Here is a 23,053-nt window from a genome sequence, read left to right on the forward strand (position 1 = left end):
CACACACACACACGCACGCACATGCACACACACACACACACACACGTGCGGGTGCACACAGTCACTGAGGAAGTTGCAGACATCGCGACCCTTGCCCTGAAGCACAGGCACTCTTACATAACCCAGCCTGACCGCCAGTTCTGGAAAGCTCGCACAGCCGGTGCTCTCATGCTAACAAATCAGGAGCTGCAACACTGCCTCTCAGCAGGACACTCGGATTAATGAGAATCTGAGTGCCGACTGGGAATGATTTCTATAAACTGAGAGAACTGAGTTCGGGGCGCCTTTCAGTAACTGGGATCCCACGGCTGGACAAAGGCTGCGCCCCCTTCTGGGCATGGCCCTCTGGTACAGCCGTGGCCGGAAGCCCTGAAACACGAGGGAGTGCCAGTCGCTCGGGGGGAGCACTGAGAGCCGCCGTGGGGGCCGCCGTCTCCTGCTCCGGATGCTGCGGGCATGTCCCAGCCCACCTCTCACCGTGGCCCTAGCTCAGGACCGCCACCGCGCGCTCATCCGCCCCCTCCACGGTGACAAGCGCGACTTACGTAACTCGGTGCCCAGACATTCTAGTGACAATGGCAGTACTTTCAAGCTTTAAAATCATTCGTGTTTAGTAACTATCTGGTTTGGAGACACCACAAGTTGTAAGAAAAATTTTAGAAATACTTTTTGGAAATATTTTAGAAAGAGTTGGCTAATATGTCCTAGAATGATTGAGGTACAACCCCAGAGCCAAGCACATTGAAACGCACATATTATGGTGAATTATTAACTCAAACACACGCGGCCCTAACACTGCACCACCCAACACATCCCTCGCCTCTCCGGGCAGCGAAGGAACGGAAGGAAAGGCGCTCAGGGGAAGCGCGGGCGCCTCACCTGCACCGCGTACTTGTAGAACTGCTCCGACAGCTCGCCCAGCTCCTCCCGGGTCTGCAGGGTGCTGGGGAACTCCTCCAGCCGGTCCAGCTGCTCCACCTGGGCCACGGGGTACGGCTTCTCCTTCAGCACCTGCACGATCTGGAAGCGGCACAGGCCCGTGACCAGCAGGGTGTAGTGCGGCTTCGGCCAGTTGCTGCCCACGACCTGCACGGCCAGCGCCGCCGTCCCGATCCTGCAAAACACACCGAACGCCCCTTACTCCCCGCCCACCGGGCCCGCAGCTCGCCCCGAACACCGCCCGCCGCCGGAGGAGGGCCCCCGGGGAGCGAGCGAGCACTGGCTGCTGGACTCCGCGCGGGGACCGGCTGTGACGCTGGTACCTCGCTACGGCAGAGCAGGCCCGCCGCTCCCATCACCCCCTTCCAAGAACGAGGTGGAAGTGCCTGAACTCTTGGAGTACTGAGGCACAGAAACGTAAAAGTAGTTGACAGCTACGTAGTTTCAGTTCATTTCCCCAGCTGGGCATGAGACCAGCTCGCACCGGAATATCAGCATTTTAAGAGGATTTACATGGAAACAGCATGCGTGAGCCAGCTCAGAAGTGGGGCCCAGCACAGCTTTCTGCCAACACCGAGCCGCCCGCCGCCTGTGAGCTTCCACGCCCCCCTCCACACCAGGCATCAGACGGGACTGACTGCTCTCGGATCCCGAGTCTCCAAACGCGGGGTGAGTGGCACAGGCCCCACGTTGTGGGACTGAGGACAGTTCCAGACCCACGAATTCTAACTGCGGGTCACCCGCCTAACGACAGCCGGAAAGCTGTGTTTTCACTGAAGTTTAGCTCCTCATCAGAACATACGATGCGGACCGAGTAGCATCCGAGCACAATTCACAGAGAGGAAGCCTCACCCACATGAAGCCCACGCTACACTACATGGCAAGGTCAACACGTGACACTAAACGGAAAGGTCAACATTCTGGGGACACTTCCAGGTCCCAAGGGAACTGTCCTTCTCTCTCTGGCCGGGAAGAGGCTGTGACTTCAGGAAAGAAGGGAAGAGACTAGGGCTCCCGACGCCTGGGAAACGGCAGCACAAGAGTCCGCCCTTGCCCCTCACACAGCACAGCATGGGCAGCACACGGACAGCACATGGACAGCACACAGGGCAGCACACAGGGCAGCACAGATAGTACACGACCAGCACATGGACAACACAAGGACAGTACATGGACAGCACACAGATAGCACACAGACAGCACACAGGGCAGCACAGATAGTACACAGACAGCACATGGACAGCACACAGACAACACACAGGCAGCACACGGACAGCACATGGGCAGCACAGACAGTACAGAGACAGCATACAGATAGTACACAGACACGGACAGCACATGGAAAGCACACGGACAGCACACAGACAGTATACAGACAGCACACAGACAGTATACAGACAGCATACAGACAGTACACAGCACACAGACAGCACACAGACAGTATACAGACAGCACACGGATAGCACACAGACAGTATACAGATAGCATACAGACAGTACACAGACAGTACACAGACAGTACACAGACAGCACACAGACAATATACAGACAGCACACGGACAGTACACAGACAGCACACAGACAGTACACAGACAGCACACAGACAGCACACAGACAGTACACAGACAGTACACAGACAGTACACAGACAGCACACAGACAATATACAGACAGCACACGGACAGTACACAGACAGCACACAGACAGTACACAGACAGCACACAGACAGCACACAGACAGTATACAGACAGCACACAGACAGCACACAGACAGCACACAGACAGTACACGGACAGTATACAGACAGCACACGGATAGCACACAGACAGTAAACAGACAGTATACAGACAGCACACAGACAGTACACTGAGAGCACACAGACAGTATACAGACAGCACACAGACAGTACACAGACAGCACACAGACAGCACACAGACAGTATACAGACAGCACACAGACAGCACACAGACAGTATACAGACAGCACACGGACAGCACACAGACAGCGCACGGACAGCACACAGACAGTACACAGACAGCACACAGAGAGCACACAGACAGCACACAGACAGCACACAGACAGTACACAGACAATATACAGACAGCACACGGACAGTACACAGACAGCACACAGACAGCACACAGACAGCACACAGACAGTACACAGACAATATACAGACAGCACACGGACAGTACACAGACAGTACACAGACAGCACACAGACAGCGCACGGACAGTACACAGACAGCACACGGACAGTACACAGACAGCGCACGGACAGTACACAGACAGCACACAGACAGTACACGGACAGCACACAGACAATATACAGACAGCACACGGACAGTACACAGACAGTACACGGACAGCACACAGACAGCACACAGACAGCACACAGACAATATACAGACAGCGCACGGACAGCACACAGACAGTACACAGACAGCACACAGACAATATACAGACAGCACACGGACAGTACACAGACAGTACACGGACAGTACACAGACAGTACACAGACAGCACACAGACAGCACACGGACAGTACACAGACAGCAGACAGACAGTACACAGACAGCACACGGACAGTACACAGACAGCACACGGACAGTACACAGACAGCACACAGACAGTACACAGACAGCACACAGACAGTACACAGACAGCACACAGACAATATACAGACAGCACACGGACAGTACACAGACAGTACACGGACAGCACACAGACAGTACACAGACAGCACACAGACAATATACAGACAGCACACGGACAGTACACAGACAGCACACGGACAGTACACAGACAGCACACAGACAGTACACAGACAGCACACAGACAATATACAGACAGCACACGGACAGTACACAGACAGTACACGGACAGCACACAGACAGTACACAGACAGCACACAGACAATATACAGACAGCACACGGACAGTACACAGACAGCACACGGACAGTACACAGACAGCACACAGACAGTACACAGACAGCACACAGACAATATACAGACAGCACACGGACAGTACACAGACAGTACACGGACAGCACACAGACAGTACACAGACAGCACACAGACAATATACAGACAGCACACGGACAGTACACAGACAGCACACGGACAGTACACAGACAGCACACGGACAGCACACAGAGAGTACACAGACAGCACACGGACAGCACACAGACAGTACACGGACAGCACACGGAGAGTACACAGACAGTACACAGACAGCACACAGAGAGTACACAGACAGCACACGGACAGTACACAGACAGCACACGGACAGTACACAGACAGCACACGGACAGTACACAGACAGTACACTGACAGCACACAGAGAGTACACAGACAGCACACGGACAGTACACAGACAGCACACGGACAGTACACAGACAGTACACTGACAGCACACGGACTGTACACAGACAGCACACGGACAGTACACAGACAGCACACGGACAGTACACAGACAGCAGACAGACAGTACACAGACAGCACACGGACAGTACACAGACAGCACACGGACAGTACACAGCACACAGACAGTACACAGACAGCACACGGACAGTACACAGACAGCACACAGACAGTACACAGACAGCACACAGACAGTACACAGACAGCGCAGCACAAAGACAGCACAGGGACAGCACGCGGAGAGTACACAGACAGCACACGGACAGCACACGGACAGTACACAGAGCACACAGCGCAGCACACGGACAGCACACAGCACAGCACAGACAGCGAGCGATCGTCTCAGCGACCCTGTGTGCCTCTGCACGGGCTCATCTGGAGCGCTCCTCAGAGTCACTCCTGCAGGCTGTGACCTGGCTTCCCTCCACTCAGTGTGCTCTGAGCGGTACACGGACCCATGTGCTGTCCGTGTGCTGTCCATGTGCTGTCTGTGTACTATCTGTGCTGGTCTGTGTGCTGTCCGTGTGCTGTCCTTGTGTTGTCCATGTGCTGCTCGTGTACTGTCCCCACCACCGCCCAGTCCTGTCCTGTGCACAGGGGTGAAATCGGATTTAAGCAATAACTTAAACCAAAAAGTCAGAAAGACAATTTGGTGGGGAGGAGCAGCCAGGGCTGTGAAAACGTGACGGGTGCGGCAGCCACCGTGGCTGCTTCCCTTCCCGCCGGCAGCAGGTGGTGCTCCCCTCAGACCCCCCTCAGGCCACGGGAAAGGGGGTGCCCTGGAGGTGTGGCGGCTGAGAGTGTGCGTCACGCCGCCCCGGGCAGGAGCAGCTCGATTCCAGCCACAGGAACGGCAGGAGCCGGAGACCGCATCCCTGGCCCAAGGGTTTCCAGGCCGGGAACCGGAGGGAGGGCGGAGATAAGTGTATTTGTCTGGGCTTCGTCACCGTCCCAGGTGAGGCCAACAGCGAGTTTTCTCGCAGAGCAAACACTGTACTTCCGCCAACGGGAGAGGAAGGCGTCCGAGCTGAGGGCGGGTGTGCGTGGGCCTCGCCTCCGGAAAAGACAGACCTGTCGAGGTTCACGGGGTATCGTGGTTCTTCCTCTGAACCCCTTACAGTTGACTCAAGTGCACCCCCTTAAAGGAAAATGCAGCCTGGGGGGTGGCAGATGGCCAGAAGCCCCACCTGGGGAGAGACACTCCGAGAGTCGCACACATTTTCTGGTTTCCCATGCGTATGAGTCATGCTTACACTCTGCCTAGGGCAGTGGTCGGCAAACTCATCAGTCAGCAGAGCCAAGTATCAATAGTACAACGACTGAAATTTCTTTTGAGAGCCAAATTTTTTAAACTTAAACTTCTTCTAACGCCACTTCTTCAAAATAGACTCGCCCAGGCCGTGGTATTTTGTGGAAGAGCCACACTCAAGGGGCCAAAGAGCCGCATGTGGCTCTCGAGCCGCAGTTTGCCAACCACGGCCTTGGCTTATTGAGCAGCGGTAGCATTAGGTCTGGGAAAACAATGCGGACGCCTCAATTAGAAACCACTTTATTGATAAAAAAGGCGAGCCATCTCCCGAGCCTCCAGGGAGTCGGAACCTTTTTGCTGGAGGAGGGTCTGGCCGCCACGCTGCCTCTCAAAGCTGGAGTCCCTCCTCTCAGACCCCAGCGCTGCTTCAACTGCTTCTGGAACGTTCTAAGTCCTTTGTCGTCATCTCCACCATCTTCCCAGCATCTTCCCCAGGAACAGATTCCATCTCAAGACGTCCCTCTCAGGCTCGTCCACAGAAGCAAATCCTCAGCGTCCGAGCCTGATCATGAGATGGCAGTAGCTCGGTCCCCGATTCAGGCTCCACGCGCAACTCTAGTCCTCGCACTGCTTCCACACGTCTGCAGGCCCTTCCTCCACGGAGGTCTTGAGGCCTCAAGGTCACCCACGAGGGTGGGAACCGCCTTCTCCCACACTCCCACGGATGCTGGTACTGTGGCCTCTTCCCACGAGGGTTCCTCATGGCATCAGGATGGGAACCCTTTCCGGCAGGTTTCCGATGTACTTTGCCCAGATGCATCAGAGGAGCCACATCTACAAAACGTGTTTCCCAGACAGTCAGACTTCAAGGAGGAAACGCCTCCCCGGCCCCTGGGCTGCAGGATGGGCGCGGCCAGCAGCAGGAAGACGTGTGCTCACCGTGCCCGTCAGCCTCCCGGGTGCGAGGTGCCCTGTCAATGAAGGCACAGGTGTCCACCGTGGGCTCACAGGGGGCGCCAGCCCACGCTGCACCCAGGTGTGCTGTCATCCGGCTCTGAGGCCGCGTTCACAGAGCGCGGGCGGAGGAGGTCTGGCAGGATTCCTCAGGGCCCTGGCAGTTCTGGAACGGCAGGTAGACGCACACTGGCTTCAACTTACAAGTCACCAGCGGCCTGAGCCCCTGAGAGAGGCCGCCGGTCCTGGCACACGGAGGCCTGACACTGCCCTCTCGCCCCTGGCCGTGAGTCCTGGCTGGCATCGTCTTCCAACAGATGCTCAGAGGACAACCTGCTGTGGACACAGCCCCCCGCGGGGGGTCATCTCCGCCAGGGCTCCCGAGTCACTGCCCCTCGCCTGGCACCTTCATGACGGAGACGGCTTCTTCCCTTAACCCGCAGGAGCCAACCCCCGCCAGCTCTCACCCTTCCTCCGGCAGCCTCCTCACTCCCAGCCCCACGGAACAGAAGTGCGCGAGGGCCTTGCTCACGCTTAGGCTCTGGGTTAGGGGAGGCGGTGGCTGGTGCGATCCTCTATCCGACCACGGAGACTCTCTCCATCCCGGCAATGAGGCTGCTTCCCTTCCTGACCGTCCGTGTGTTCGCGGGAGTCGCACTTTTAATAGAAACAAATAGCAGTACAGGCAGCGTGGACCCCGATTATAAAACTGTGCGTGTGCCCTTTCTCCACAAACACTCACTTTCTGTTGAGAATGCCACCGTTTTGTTTTGTCAGACAAATGCCAACGAAGCGATTGGGGCCTGGGAGATGAAGCAGCAGCCACACGACGCAGAGGGGCTGAGACACCAGCAGCAGCCCATGTGGTGCACAGGTGTGCTGTCTTCTGGGCACTGAGGCTGCATTCACAGAGCCATGGGCCTGATGGGGGGGGGGCGGTGGAAGCAGCCTGGGTACATGGAAGGACAGGGCCCAGGGAGGGCTGAGTCAGTACCATTTCCACTCAGAGAACAAGGCGTCCCTCGGGAGCCACTACATGGGTGTCCTGAGGTGGCCGGGGGCCAAGATCTACCCTAAGGGAGAGCCACAAGGGCCAGGCTTGCACACCGACATGCAAAAGAGGGGGTGGTTCAGGAAGTCAGCACCTGGCCCTGCTCCTGCGGTGGCGAGGAGCCCGGGGACAAACCGGCTTCGGCTGCTCCTTGAAAACCGCGGCAGTGCCACCTGGACGGTGGGAAGGACACACGGCAGCAGAGGGAGCCCTCGCCTGCCCTGCAGACCAGCGCCGCCGGGAAGCGCAGGTAACCGGCCCGGGGAAGGTGTGGGTAGCAGCACAGAGCAACGTTAGCAACAACGCAGTAACTGTGTCACGGAAGGTTTTACTTTTTAAAGGAAGGTGTGCTTTAAGGTCAGATTAGAGGAAAAAGACATTGGCTGCTAATCTGGAGGAATGCAGGGGATCTTGCTACCCAGACTTTCCAAGGAGTGAACAGTATTTCTAGGAAAACTGCCTGGTCTCGTGGGTCCTAAGAATGCTGGGATTCTATGAAGAACGGTCAGTGTATGGCCCTGGCCTGTTTGGCTCAGTGGATAGAACGTTGGCCTGTGGACTGAAGGGTCCCGGGTTTGATCCCGGTCAAAGGCACATGCTGGGGTTGCGGGCTTGATTCCCAGTAGGGGGCGTGCAGGAGGCAGCTGATCCATGATTCTCTCTCATCATTGATGGTCCTAGCTCTTTCTCTCTCCTTTTTGAAATCAATAAAAACATACTTAAAGAAAGAATGGGGGTGGGTGGGGGAAGAATGGTTGGTGTATGTTTCCTAACTCGAAGGACTAAGTCTTCCCAGGGCGATTAGAGTGAAACAAGGGCAGCGACAGGAGCATCGGGGGCGAGCTCACCCGTCACCTGAACGGCACGGGTGCTTCCAGGCCCGAGAGGCTAGAGTGACAGTCACTGTCATTGCGGAGGGATTTGCCCGGGGGAAGGAAACACCCCTCAAACCTGCCAGAATGACGCCAATGAGTGGTCACTCACACCTAACGCAGGACTAAATCTACTTAAGGAAAAACAACCCTCACCAGAGGACGTGTTTTTGGTGTTGGTTGCTGTTGTTGTTGATTTGAGAGAGAGAGGAAGGCAGAGGGAGAGAGAGACATCCATCAGCTGCCCCTAGCTCTGACACAAACCATAACCTCGGTATGTGCCATGACCAGGAATCGAACCCACAGCCCCTTGGTGACTGGGACAACGCTCCAAGCAACTGAGCCGCCAGGCCAGGGCTGACTAAATCTACTTCTGAAATTCACAGCGTGCCTTGTGGGCAGTCACCATACCTATGCGCAGTGGAAAGAAAATGAAAAATCCGATCATGGCCACTCTGGGCTCAACAGGCAACTAAGTGCCCAGGCACAGAGCGTGCCAAGCGGTGGGAGAAGTGAGCGGAGCCTGGAGTGGGGTCCTGGGCGGGAAACTAGGATCCAGGACAACGTGTCAGCGCCGACTGACACTCGTCAAGTGCCCAATTCCACTCCAGCCAGAGCAGGTCCGAGGGGGGCCAAGGTGCTGAGAAGAGCCAGGCTTTCGCAATGTGGACCATGGGCTGGCGGGGTTTGTTTTGTTTTAGGAGGGGAGGGGAGAGGCTCTTTGGAGAATGTGAAGAAAGCTATGGAATCTCCTTTTAAAAGAAAAGAAAAAAATAAATAAATATATATATATATATATATATATATATATATATATATATATATATATATGGATTTAAGAGAGGAAGGGAGAGAGAGAGAGAGAAACATCAATGATGAGAGAGAATCACTGATTGGTTGCCTCCTGCATGCTCCCCACTGCCTGTCCCCACCCTGCACTTCACCGGGCCCACCTGTGCACAAACCGGGCATGTGCTCTTGACCAGAATCGAACCCGAGACCCTTCGTCCACAGGCCGATGCTCTATCCACTGAGCCAAACCAGCAAGGGCTGGAATCTCCTTTTAAAAATGTATATAGCCACACAGTTTGGGATAAAAACAAGGCTTTCCTAACCCTCCCCAAATCCACTGGGCCAGGAACCCCCAGTTATGAGAGAGGGTCACTGCAGGTGAACAAGGGGCTCTAAGCTGAAAACGTTTCGAGAGGATGAAGGGTGGGTAGGCGCGTCTGAGGCAAAGAACGGCATTTGCCGAGAGCGAACCTTTACCCGCAGAGTCCAACATAAACACAATGCGAGCCACAAGCGGAATTTTCGCGCTCACATTATAAAGTAAAAACAAACGGGTGAAATGCTAATGTTTTACTGAACTGCAAAGAGCCAAAATCTATATAAAATGTACTCATTTAGTAATCGACACAGCGGGTTTTCGTTCCAAGTTTTCAAAATCGAGCGTGCTGTGTACCCTTGCGGCACATTGAGGGGTTTGTCTGGGACACGACTTTCAGTGCCAAACCAGGACAGTGCCCAGCAAACCGGGACCGTCGGACCCTCCGGGATCTCAATGCGACCGGTGCTCGATGGCCACAGGTGGCTGGTGGCCACGGTCTGGACGGCGCACCTGCCTATCAAGCGCCCAGGGTGCAGAGCAAGTGACACACATCACCTCCCTTAACCCTCCGGGCACACCTGCCAGGTGGAGGCTGTGAGTCCCCGGATAACAGGTGGAGAAGGACGGACAGGCACAGGGGCCCTCTCACCCAGATCACACACTGGGGCCCGCGTGGGCATCTCCCGGCAAGCGGGGGCCTGAGGACTAGCAGGCGGCCCGGAAGGAGCAGGGACAGACGCCAGGGCAGGTGTGAGCCCGTAGGGAGGAAAACAGGGGCAGCGAGGGGAGGCGAGGGGGGCAGGCGGGGGTGTGGAAGAAAGGCACCCCAAAAAGTTAACGGAGGGGGTGGTGCGGTGCAGGGCGGGATGGGAAAGCAATAAAACGTGCGGGGTGCCCAGTGTCCAGTGAAGAAAGAGGTCAGAGTGACAGGGAGAGGGGAAGGGCGGGGGAGGAGCGCCCTGGAGAGCTCAGACCTGGGGGCGGGAGGGGGTTCAGGTCCACTTGTTACCAGTGACAGTTCGTCCTAGCGGCTCCCTGCCTCCTGGATCCTCCCACTGAACGGCCCCCCATTTCCCACGTTAGGGGCAGACACCTGGCCCCCCATTTACCGCGTTAGAGGCAGACCCGCCGGGCCCGTGTCCCGAGTTAGGGGCAGACCCGGCTGCCCCCCGCCCGCCGTCGCGCCCCGCCGGGCCCACCTGTGCAGCGGCGGCAGGTCCTGCGCGTCGCTGGCCGGGTCGGGCGTGTTGGGGATGACGCCCAGGATGGTGCTCTGCAGCGACGTGCCCTTGAGCAGGCGGCTGCGCACCAGCTGCAGGTTGCGGGCCGAGTCCACGCTCGTGCGCATGGTGGAGCCGGGCAGCAGCACGCCCTCGTGGGTGAGCAGCAGCGGCAGGCGGCTGGGGATCTGGATGGGGCTCCCTGACGACATGGCGGCGGCGTCGTCCGACTGAGCTGCACTCAGCGATTTGCGCCGCCTGCGCTGCTGTCCCGACCTCCGAGCCGCCGGCGCGCCGGCACTTCCGGTCCAGCGCTACGGGCCGCCCCCGGGCTCAAACGCCGCCGCTTCGCGCTGCCCCCTGGCGGAGCCGCGCGGTAAGGCGCGCGTCGTAATTACGAGAAAAGAGGTGCAGGGCTCCTGTGCGCCAAGGCCCGTTCAGCACCTCAACTTTCTCCTGGGACTCGCTCACCCAGCGACCCCCCACTCCCACCCCGCTGTGTTCGGAAGGAAGATGGAGAAGATTACAGCTGGTTGAAATGCTTTTCACTTTCAATGTGAGCCGAGCTCTGGTGTGCAAAAGCATTGCCAGGCCCTAGCAGAGGGTCCCACACACCCTTCACTCAGCGTCCCCTGTAAGCGGCGTACACATCGGTTCAACCTATAGACCCGACTTAAAAGGTGCCATTTCCTCCCGAATGTCCCTTTCTTTCTGCGCCAGGATCCCACTTTCCCTTCAGTTGTGATGACTCCTCAATGATTATAATTTTTTTTTTCTTTTAAAAGCTTGGCACTTTGGGTGTTCCAGTGCCTTATTTTATGGAATGCCCCTCAATCCATCCATGGACAAGGTTGCCTCTGTCATGGCCCGGACAGTAGAGGGTGGGCACCATATGCAAGGACAGTGGTGTGGACGGCGGGAAGTCCTTCCGAGGGTCAGAGGAGGCCCTGAGCTTCCCACTTAGAGGGGGCAGCCCAGCCGGGATCAGGGCTGGGGGCAGGAAGGGCAGGACACCAGGCAGGAGAAGCGACGCTTGCACAGACCCTGTGGCTGGGGTGCCTGTAGGATGCTTGAGGACCAGCTCCTGGAATTGGCTGAGCTTCGCGGTCCCAAGGAGCTGAGAGGCTCAGCGGGGTCAGGTTGGAGAGGTCCAGGCAGCCCTGGGAAGGAGCAGGGTCTTCCTCTAAGCCTGACACAGAATCACATTACCTGGCTTACGTTCTCAAAAGCCGCTGTGTGAAGAATGGAGTAGGTCGGGGGTTAGCACTCAATGCATGGCCGCGATGCCCCCCCCCCCCGCCCCCCGCCGACCCCGTAGCTAGTGGGACCAGCAGGAGGAGTGGACGGCCTGGGCGGAGCGGGAAGAGAAGGGGCCTGGCAGGCGCCTCTGCCCCACTGCCCCCGGCACCTTCCCCGTCCTGTCCTCCGTGCCTCTGGCCTTGGACACGGGCCACAGTTTACCTGCTCCAGGGCCCCCTCCAGTACACAGGCCGTTTCACCATCTGCAAACAGCCCGGGTCTGAACCAAGTTTACCGCCATGACGTTGGCCCCCGGCGATGGCTGGAGAAGCTTGCCTCTCTGATTCCCAGGCATGTCCTGGTCCCCACCCCACGGCAGCGATGGCCTCGCCACTAATCACAGTGAATAAATGGGCAGCGGATCCCTGGTTCTCTCTCATCGTTGCTGTTTCTATCTCCCTCTCCCTCTCCCTTCCTCTCTCTGAAATCAATAAACGTATATTTAAAAAAATAAAAAGAAATCAATGCAGGGAATGCTGATGAGGCAGGTGCAATTGACAAGTGCGTGGTGCCCACAGCCCCCACGTGGTGAAGAGCACAGAACAACGAGGAAGCTTTCTTTCAATATTTGAAAACGTTCGGCACAGTTCCTCGGGAAATGGGCAGATGAGTGGAGACCCTCCCAGCCTCCCTCTTGGCCGCTCCTTCTAGCACAGAGCACGATGTTCCTGTTGGAACTACCCTCCGGCTCTGCTGCCACGGGAGGTCAGTGCCCAGCGCAGCCCGGTGCCAGCGTGCATGACTTGCGATCTGGAACTTGCTGATGCCACTGCTCCCCACCCCCACGCCCTCCCCTGGGGAGCTTTGCGCAATGAATAAACGGAAAAGCGGCACACAGGGGCCTCCCCCAGGGCCTCTCTCTACGGAATCACGCCAATTTTAAATGTCTTTATTGATTGCAGAGAGGAAGGGGGAGGGAGAGAGAGAAACATCAGTGTGAGAGAGAATCATGGATCGGCTGCCTCCTGCATGTCCCACACTGGGGATGGAACCCACAACCCGGGCCTGTGCCCTGACCGGGAATCGAACCCTGACCTCCTGGTTCCTAGGTCGATGCTCAACCACTGAGTCGTCCACTTTCTCTTTCCATTCCTTCAGAAATACTCATTACCATCCCTCTCCTACCCCAGGCAGTGGCTGCTCTGGGAGTGAGTCACATACTCAGAAAGGCGAAAGCAAAAGGCATATGAAATACGCTCGGTTACCCAAGGCTGCTAAGTCCTGCCCAGACCACTGCCCTGAGTCTGAAAACCAGGAGTCAGAAAATGGCAACCTGTGTGCCTTTCACTCATGTCCCGTCCACTCCTCATTTACTTATTGAGCACCTGGCTGTCCTCCTAGCCAGTGGTCGGCAAACTCATCAGTCCACAGAGCCAAATATCAACAGGACAACGATTGACATTTCTTTTGAGAGCTAAATTTTTTAAACTTAAACTTCTTCTAATGCCACTTTTACAAAATAGACTCTCCCAGGCCGTGGTATTTTGTGGAAGAGCCACATTCAAGGGCCCAAAGAGCCGCATGTGGCTCTCGAGCCGCAGTTTGCCGACCACGGTCCTAGCCAGTCCCATGCCCCAGGCCCAGGGACTCAATAGTGAGCAAAGCAGGCAGGCCCCTGTCCTCGGTTTAGTGCCGGAAATGAACGTGGAACAAACAGTGATTGACGTGAATGTACAATTACAAACTGGGGTAAGAGAAGATGCATGGTTTGTTTTTAAGAAGTCCTCACCTGAGGATTTTTAAGAATTTATTTTATTTATCATTATTATTAAAATGTATTTTTATTGATTTCAGAGAGGAAGAGAGAGGGAGAGAGAGATAGAAACATCAATGATGAGAGAGAATCATGGATCAGCTGCCTCCTGCATGCCCCACACGGGGGATCGAGGCTGCGACCCAGGCACGTGCCCTGACCGGGAATCGAACCGACAACCTTTTGGTGCACAGGACGATGCCCAACCAACTGAGCCACCCGGCAGGGCAGAAGAGGCATAGTTCTGTGGGCAGGCGTGGCATGTGATGGGAGACTGAACTGTCCACGGGGGAGGGGTGGGGAGTGGGGAGTTAGAGAAGGTTTCCCCAAGTGAAGTCGGGCTGGGGCCTGAGTAGATGTTAAAAAATAGGGAGCCAAGCCCAATTGGCATGACTCTGTGGTTGAGCATTGACCTATGAACCAGGAGGTCATGGTTTGATTCCCGGTCAGGGCACATGCCCGAGTTGGGCTCCGTCCCCAGTAGGGGGCGTGCAGGAGGCAGCTGATCCATGATTCTCTCTCCTCATTGATGTTTCTATCTCCCTCTCCCTCTCCATTCCTCTCTGACATCAATAAAAACATATTTAAATAAATAAAAATAGGGAGCCAAGTCCATCCCAGGCAGAAGGAAGAGCAGGGCCCCCCCATGTGCACAGCCCCGCATGCTGCCTGCAGGGGGCCGGCCTCCTCTCCTGCCCACGTGGGGCTGGGTCTAAGCCGCTGCTACCTGTTGCTTTTTCAGATTCTCTGGTTTTGGAAAACGAAGAATCGGCAGGACAACTGAAAATGACCAGGAGGAAGATATGCTGGGTCCCTGGCTCTTCCGGCGGTGTCGTGAATCTCGGCTTCGATGTGGGTGACGGCGTGGTCTCGGGACTTAGCTACGTGAGTACATCTTCCCCTCGAAGCCCCAGGAAGCTGAGCGGGGAGGGTCTTCTCCATGGTCACCAATTATTAGCTCAAGGAATGCTGTCCCATATTTATTCAACCTTGATTTTTTTAAATGCACCTCACACTTCTATAATTAGATGAATCATAATCCTTGGTCATGACACACCTTCATGGCTCATGCATGTGCATGTATTTTCTATTACCTATTCATCTATGTATGCTCTTATAATAACACTAGAGGCCTGGTGCACGAATTCGTGCATGGGTGGGGTCCCTTGGCCTGGCCGGTGATCGGGCCAATTGGGTCCTGCCGGCCAAGGGGAGAGACCAAGGGAGGTTGGCTGTGGGAGCACACTGACCACCAGGGGGCAGCTCCTGCATTGAGTATCTTCCCCCTGGTGGTCAGTGTGCATCATAGCAACTGGTCGTTCGGTCGACCGGTTGTAATGGTCACATAGGCTTTTATATATATACTAGAGGCCCGGTGCACAAAATTTGTGCACTCGGGGGGCGGGCGGTCCCTCAGCCCTGCCTGCACCCTCTCACAGTCCGGGAGCCCTTGGGGGAGCAGGTCTAAGCTGGCAGTCGGACATCCTTAGCACTGCCATGGAGGCGGGAGAGGCTCCCGCCACCGCCGCTGCACTCGCCAGCCGTGAGCCCGGCTCAGGGCTTCTGGCTGAGCCACACTCTCCCTGTGGGAGCACACTGACCACCAGGGGGCAGCTCCTGCATTGAGCACCTGCTCCCTGGTGGTCAGTGCATGCCATAGCGACCAGTTGTTCCACTGTTCAGTCAATTTGCATATTAGCCTTTTATTATATAGGATATATATTATAGATAGATACTAAGTGCCTCTGGACCCATCGCTAACACACCAGCTTGGACCTTGACAATCACATTCAGCTGTTGGTCTCCCCTCCCCAAGTCCCTCTCCCTGAAGGAACCACTGTCTGGAACCTTTTCCCACCGATCCTTTCATTTGTTTGTTGGTTGATTTATTTATATCAGGATGTAATTGACATACAACCATATGTTGGTTTCAGGTGTACAACATACTACCTGGTATTTGTATATGTTGTGAAGTGATCATGACAATAAGTCTGGTGAACATCCATCAGCATACATAGTCACACATCTCTTTTTCTTATGATGAGACATTTGAAGATCTCCTCTCTCAGTAACGTTCAAACATGTAACCCACGTGCCTGACCACAGTCACCAAGCTGTGCCTGCCGTCCACAGCACTTCTTTACTTTGTAACTGGAAGTTTGTACCTTTTGGCCTTCACCCATTTGCCCGCCCGCCCACTTTGCCTCTGGCAACCACCAATCTATGTTCTGTGTCTGTGAGCTCCTTTTTCTTGTTTTGAAGATACCACGTTGCCCTGGCCGGTCTTGTTCAGTGGATAGAGCGTCAGCCCTCAGACCATAGGGTCGCGAGTTCAAATCCTGGTCAAGCATGTACCTGGGTTCCAAGTTCACCCCCACCCCCATCCGGGCCCCAGCGAGAGGCAATCCATCAATGTGTCTCTCTCACATCGATGTTTCTCTCTGTCTCTTCCCCTCCTCCCTCCCTTCTACTCTCTAAAAGTCAATGGGGAACATATTCTAGGGCGAGGATAACAAAGAGGTTCCACATGCCAGCGAGAACTGGGGTATTTGTCTTTCTCTGCCTGACTCCGCAGCCCTGAGGAAGCTGACAGAGAAGGAGCCATCCTCCTTGGGCCTAGCGCCCGCTCCGGATGGTATTTATGGGTCTGAAACGGATGCTCTTTCGTTTTTTCTTTCCCAAGAGAACATACACCCCTGAAGACGGCCCCAGAAGCCCGCAAATCCGGGAGCCTGAGCCACCTGGGAGTGCAGCTGCCCCGCCTCCGGGGAAGCGTGACGCCTGGAAGATGCTGATGCCCTTCCGCCCCACGCCCAAGTGAGTCCTGGGGGCAGAGGGGCAGAGCCCACCCAGCGCGAAGGGCAACGAAGGTCAACTTCACCTTGGACACTTCCGCACTGTTTCCCACAGAACGGACACACCGCACTGCTTTTCTTTCTCCTAAATACATTTTTATTGAGTTCAGAGAGGAAGGGAGAGGGAGGGAGAGAGAGAGAGAAACATCAGTGATCAGAGAGAATCATGGATCGGCTGCCTCCTGCACACCTCACACTGGGGATCGAGCCCACAACCTGGGCACGTGCCCTGACCGGGAATCGAACCGTGACCTCCTGGTTCATAGGTCAGCGCTCAACCCCTGAGCCACGCAGGCCGGGCTCTTTCCTTTCTTTTAAAATCGTTCCCCTATTCACAAGTGCGTTTGCTGTTTCTGATGTTTCACTATCACACAAATAACAGTCATGAACACTTCGCTGTGCCTCTGGCTGGCCACGCTGTGGTTCTGGCATAGCCTTCACTCATCATCTCAAAATCTTGCCCTCGACGTCACCTCCCCTCCCGAGTCCGTGTGCTAATGTGACCACCTTGCCTATGACTTCCAGGCATCCTTCCCCCCAGCCCCTGGATGACGCCGGCCTGTTCTCCTACTTGACGGTGTCGTGGCTCAACCCCCTCATGACCCAAGGACTCCGGAAACGCTTAGATGAGAGCACCATCCCCCCGCTGTCAGCGCAGGACGCCTCCGTCCGAAACGCCAACAGGTACAGTCATGCTGGGCAAGCCCCGGGGTGGGTTGAGATCAGGTCTTGGTGGGGGGACGGTGACCAGAGATGCTCAGAGTAGGTAAGGTGGGTCCCTCCTCAGACAACCAAGGACTGTGGGCTCTTCCTTTGTGGCAAGAGGCCGACCTCTATTCTGAAAGCGCTTTCTTATTTTATTTTTAAAATATATTTTTATTGATTTCAGAGAGAGGGAGAGAGAGAGAAGCATCAGTGATGGGAAAGAATCATGGATCGGCTGCCTCCTGCACGCTATGGATCCAGCCCGGGGAATCGAACCATGGCCTCCTGGTTCATAAATTGACACTCAACCACCGAGCCACACTATACGCCAAGGTTGTGGGTTCCATCCCCGGCCAGGGCACATACAAGAATCAACCAATGAATGCATAGATAAGTGAAACAACACATGGATGTTTCTCTCTCTCCCCCCTGCCTTCCTCTTTCTAAAAATCCTATATAATAAAGAGCTAATATGCTAATTAGACCAAGCAGCCAAAAGACCTTCCAGACAACCTTCCAGATGAAGCCTGGGCTGCGAGGGCTGAGCCCCTTGCATGAACTTCATGCATCGGGTCTCTAGTCAGTACGTAAAAAAATAGAGTAAATAAATATATATAACATATGGACTTATTTGTAGCTTGATTTGGCAAGCTAACTGTAAAGACATATTTTTGAAATAATTAGAGAGATTTGAATATAAACTGGGTATTCAATATCATTAAGGAATTGTTGTTACTACGTTATTACTATGTAACTGCACTGTTATGAATAGCGACTGTTTTTGTGGTCCCTGTGGTGTTTCCCTAAAGGCTCACCTAGGAGACATGCACACTAAAGCATTAAGAGATGAGGTGAGATGTCTGTGATTTGCTTTAAATAAAGAAGAAAAAAAAAAAAAGAAAAAGAAAAGAAAGAAAGAAGTGAAGGGGAGGAGAGATGGTACAGACGTGGATAATTCTCGAACCTGGGGAATGCGTGTTTGGGGGCGAGGCCCCATCCTGTTTACTTCGCTACGTTTGGAAATGTCTGTAATGAAGCTGCTCTAGGACCTGGGACTTTGGGGTGACACGTGCGAAGAGATTCCACGGGGCTCAGTTTTCCTCTTCCCCAGGCTCCGCCGGCTTTGGGAAGAAGAAGTCTCGAGGTGTGGGGTGGAAAAGGCGTCCGTGCTCCGAGTGATGCTGAGGTTCCAGAGAACAAGGGCCATTATAGACGCGTTCCTGGGCGCCTGCTTCGCCATCCTGAGCGTGCTGGGGCCGGTGAGCGGGGCGTGGTGGGAGGTGGGCCAGGGTGGGAGGTGGGCGTGGCAGGAGGCGGGGCGTAGTGGGAGCTGGGGCGTGGCGGGAGCTGGGGCGTGGCGGGAGGTGGGCGTGGTGGGGTGGGCGTGGCGGGAGCTGGGGCGTGGCGGGAGGTGGGGCGTGGCGGGAGCTGGGCATGGTGGGGGTGGGCATGGCGGGAGGAGGGCCCTGGGGAGCTGTGGGGACTGGTGTACAGCCCACACAGGATGTACTTGTCTCTCCACTGCTGCTCTGAACAGGAAGCTCTTTAAGGGCAGGAGAGCTGATGATAAGAATGTGAGTTGCGCAGCCACCGCGTGCGTGGCTGCTGGTGGCCCTGGGCAATGTGTCTACCCTCTCTGTGCTTTGGTTCACGGTGGAACCCATGACACCTCGCGGGGAGATCTCATAGAGTTGCTCATTTGCAAATGGAGAGCATAGGGCGACACCAAATGAGTGAAGTGTATGTGGCACTTGGCACGTGGCCTGGCTCGGTGGGTGCTGGCTGAGCACCTGGGAGGGAGCGCAGGGGCAGGAGCGAATGGGCTCCTGGGCCCTGGCTGTGATGAAGCGGCTGTGTCTATTCTGGGTCCTCCAGCTCCTCAGCCCAACATCCACTTGCAGAGAGCGAGGTGGGTGTCCCACTGGGGTCCCTGTCGGCCACAGAGGGCGGGCGTCCGTAGGGCTGGTGACAGCTCCCCAGAGGAAACGGAAGCGATGTGACCGGCCAGAGGAGAGGACGCAGGTCAGGAAGGAGCAATAGCTGACGACGCGGAGACCAGTGCCCTGGGTGACGACCATGTGCTGGGTACTCTCCATGTGCCCTCCAGACCCGCCGCCATGCCGCCCTGTGCCCCGAGCGCACTGATGGGGTCCCCGTGCCCTCTGGCTGCTGGTGGGGCTGGGCCATGGGAGATGCCCGGGAGGCTGGAGGGGAGCGGAGTCAGGACAGAATGTGCATTCCCTGACCCGCCCCCCTCTGCGCACCGGGGGCCCGGCTCCTGCGAGGGCCCTTCTGTCGGGCTCTCCCCCTGGGTTCCAGGAGCTCCCCTCCCCTCTGGCCCCGGGTCTGGGGGGTAACAGCTCCCTGCTGCTCCACGGGGCTCTGCCATCCCTGAGGGATTTCCTCAATTCTACCCACACCTTTGACTTAGCCAGTTAGCTCCTGATTGCAGTGTGTGTGCGCGTGTGCATGTGCGCATGTGTGTGTGCGTGTGTGCATGTGTGTGCTGTGTCCTGCCGGCTGGCTGGGAGGGGGTGGAGCTGCGCTCAGGGCTGGGTCCGCTGACTAAGCCTCCTGCCCTGGACCATACGGCCTTCTTGAGACAGGACCTGCGGGTCAGTTTGTATTACTCAGCGAGCCCGCATTGGCCCGCGCCCTTGCGCCCAGCCCAGGCGGTGCCCTCGCCTGAAGGACTGGGAGGCCGGAGGGAGCCAGACGCCTGCGTGTGTTTCAGGTGCTGATTATACCGAAGATCCTGGAATATTCCCAGGAGCGGAAGGGGAGCGTCGTCTACGGCGTGGGACTGTGCCTCGCCCTGTTTCTCAGCGAGTGCCTCAAGTCCCTGAGCATGTGCGCGTGCTGGATCGTCAACCAGCGCTCGGGCATCCGCTTCCGCGCAGCCGTCTCCTCCCTGGCCTTCGAGAAGCTGCTGCAGTTCAAGTCACTAACGCACATCTCCACAGGCGAGGTCAGTGCTGGGGCGGCAGGCCAACGCTGCCCGGGGCAGGGGAGGGAGACGGGAGCTACAAGAGGCAGAGAGAGGGCAGGATTCCTAGGGGGGTTGATGGCCACCAGCAGGTCAGCACGGAGCCAGGAGAGGGGCTCCTTCCATTGCGCCACAGCAGTTACAGCGCCTGCTCTGGGGCGGCCTGTTTGGGCCCGGGGGACACCTGCAGGGAGGAGGGTGTGGGAGGACTTCACAGCCCAGGGACACCCCCAGGGAAGAGCAACCCGAGCGAGGGCTCCCTGGGTGCCCACTCCCCTCCGCAGCAGAGACTCCGTGCAGCTCCTGGCGGAGGTGACCGCGGGGTGGCCCCTGGCCTCGCTCTCCCGGCAGCATTAGGACCACACAGGCGCTGACAGGGATGGGAGGGGCCACGCCAATGTGTGGCCCATAGTCGTGGGGATACTGGGATTTTATATATTTAACTAGCGTTCCCGTTGCAGGAAAAATCCTGCAATAGGGTTTCCTGCTGCACTCTACCCCACCCTGCCTGCTCTCCTCCCTTGTCCCCCGCCCCGCGATCTCCGCCAGCCCCCCTGCTTTTCTAACTTCTCCGCCAGCCCGCTCTCCTTCCTTCTCCCCTGGCCCCGCCTCCGCTCCTCCCTTCTCCCCCGGCCCGCCTTCTTTGCCAGCCCGCCTGCTTTTCCCTTCTCCCCTGGCCCCGCCTCCCCTCTTCCCTTCTCCCCCGGCCCCGCCTCCGCTCCTCCCTTCTCCCCCGGCCCCGCCCCTTCTCCCCCAGCCCCGCCTGCTCAACTTCCTTCTCCCCTGGCCCCGCCTCCGCTCCTCCCTTCTCCCCCGGCCCCGCCCCTTCTCCCCCGGCCCCGCCTGCTCAACTTCCTTCTCCCCTGGCCCCGCCTCCACTCCTCCCTTCTCCCCCCCCCCCCCCCCCCCCGCCCCGGCTTGCTTGCTTCTCTGCAGCTTTGCTCCCTTCTGCAGCTCTTGGCTTCTTTCTACGCTGTCGCGATATGCAAATTAGCCGCCATCTTTGTTTGGATAATTTGCATATTCATCCTGATTGGTTGGTGGGCGTGACTTGGCTGGTGGGCGTGGCTTGGGCGTAGTGAAGGTGCGGTCAATTTGCATATTTGTCTATTATTAGATTAGATTCCAATCTCCCTGCTTTCCTGTGGCTTGAGGAGCATGGCTGACATGTTTTTGTTTTTTTTTAAAGAAAGTTTCTTTTCTAAAAAATGTATTTTTAGTGATTTCAGAGAAAAAGGGGGAGAGAGAGAGAGAGAGAGAGAGAGAGAAACATCAATGATGAGAGAGAATCATGGACCGGCTGCCTCCTGCACATCCCCCACTGGGGATGGAGCCCGCAACCCGGGCATGTGCCCTGACCAGGAATTGAACCCTGACCTCCTGGTTCACAGGTGGACACAACCCCTGAGCCATGCTGGCCGGGCTCACGGGTGACTTCTATATTGAGGGCCATTTAGATTGTTGGAAAGGCGGTTCTGCTTTGGCTCCTTACCCTCAAGTCAACCCTCTTCGGAACCTGGCATCAGCCCCTCTCCAGCCTCCTCCATAGGCCCTCCTCCAGCCCGAGGTGGCCTCCCTGCTCCTGCCTGGCCGGGTGACCTCCAGTCCTCAAATGCACCAGGCATGCCTGCCTCCTCCACTCCCTGCCCCTTGAAAATCCCATCATCCTCCAGGCCCAGATGGATGTCCTGCCCCTCATGAGCAGCTCTAACACCCCCTCACCCCCGCCAGTCCCCACCACGCACACTTCTGGCTGCCCCCCCTCCTACGAGCCCCCTTCAAAGACACGGACTTTCTCCTGGCCTGTGTGGCTCAGTGTTTGAGCATCGACCTATGAACCAGGAGGTCACGGTTCATGCCCAGTCAGGGCACAGGCCTGGGTTGTGGGCTCCGTCCCGAGTAGGGGGCGTGCAGGAGGCAGCTGATCCATGATTTTCTCTCATCATTGTTGTTTCTATCATCTCTCCCTCTCCCTTCCTCCCTGAAACCAATAACAATATTAAAAAAAGACACAGGCTCAGGGTACCTGGAGAGGTGACCCCGAGCCTCGGGCCCGCTGTCTTTCAGGCCATCAGTTTCTTCACCAGCGACACCAACTACCTGTTCGAAGGTGTGTACTACGCCCCCCTCATCTACCTGAGCGGCTCGTCGCTGCTGTTCTGCAGCGTCACCTCCTACCTCACGCTCGGACCCACCACGCTGATCTCCACGTTTTCCTACCTCCTGGTCTTACTGCTGATGGTAAGGCTAGCTGTTCCCCAGAGCGCCTGGGCTCTGTAATGGGGGTACCTCTGAGTGGACACGTTGCTTCGTGGGGTCATGGGGGGAGGGGGCACAATGGCTGCTTAAATTGTGGAAACAAATTGGGCAAACCAGGAAGCGGTTCTTGGATGACACGTGCTCTGCATGATGCAAACGGAGGGGTCTCCTCCCTCGGTCCCCGGAAAGGGGCTGAGGCTGTTAGAGGGTGAGGGTTCCCAAAGGCAGAGCAGTCAGACTTCTGTTTAGTCAGCCTCAGCCTGGCTTGGCCCCCAGGAGAGAAGGCCCCCCCAGGATGTGCAAGGCAGGCCCTTGAGGGGGCGCATCTGAAAGCCTTCAGGGGGGACCTGGAGCTTGGTCTCAATGGGTCGCCCAGTGCA

At 56.5% G+C, this 23,053-nt stretch overlaps 2 protein-coding genes across 2 annotated transcripts in view; one reads left to right on the forward strand and one right to left on the reverse strand.

Annotated features, from left to right (window-relative positions):
• LONP2 (lon peptidase 2, peroxisomal) overlaps positions 1-11,110 on the reverse strand; it is a 44,752-nt gene extending 33,642 nt beyond the window's left edge. The window contains exons 1-2 of the mRNA XM_079800246.1: positions 10,796-11,110; positions 880-1,114 (exon numbers count right to left, since the gene is read on the reverse strand). Coding sequence (XP_079656372.1) covers positions 880-1,114; positions 10,796-11,028 — 468 coding nt within the window. The 5' untranslated portion in view covers positions 11,029-11,110. The remainder of the gene's footprint in view (positions 1-879; positions 1,115-10,795) is intronic.
• Positions 11,111-14,654: 3,544 nt separating this feature from the next.
• Positions 14,655-23,053, forward strand: part of ABCC11 (ATP binding cassette subfamily C member 11) — a gene marked incomplete at both ends in the record, with an annotated part of 35,680 nt that continues 27,281 nt past the window's right edge. Inside the window, 6 exon segments of the mRNA XM_079799309.1 lie at positions 14,655-14,753; positions 16,552-16,685; positions 17,249-17,407; positions 18,540-18,687; positions 20,163-20,396; positions 22,482-22,655. Of these exon segments, the coding sequence (XP_079655435.1) occupies positions 14,655-14,753; positions 16,552-16,685; positions 17,249-17,407; positions 18,540-18,687; positions 20,163-20,396; positions 22,482-22,655 (948 nt within the window).

The sequence above is a fragment of the Cnephaeus nilssonii genome (assembly GCF_951640355.1).
Source record: "Cnephaeus nilssonii genome assembly, chromosome: 20".
In the NCBI taxonomy this organism is placed as follows: Eukaryota; Metazoa; Chordata; class Mammalia; order Chiroptera; family Vespertilionidae; genus Cnephaeus; species Cnephaeus nilssonii.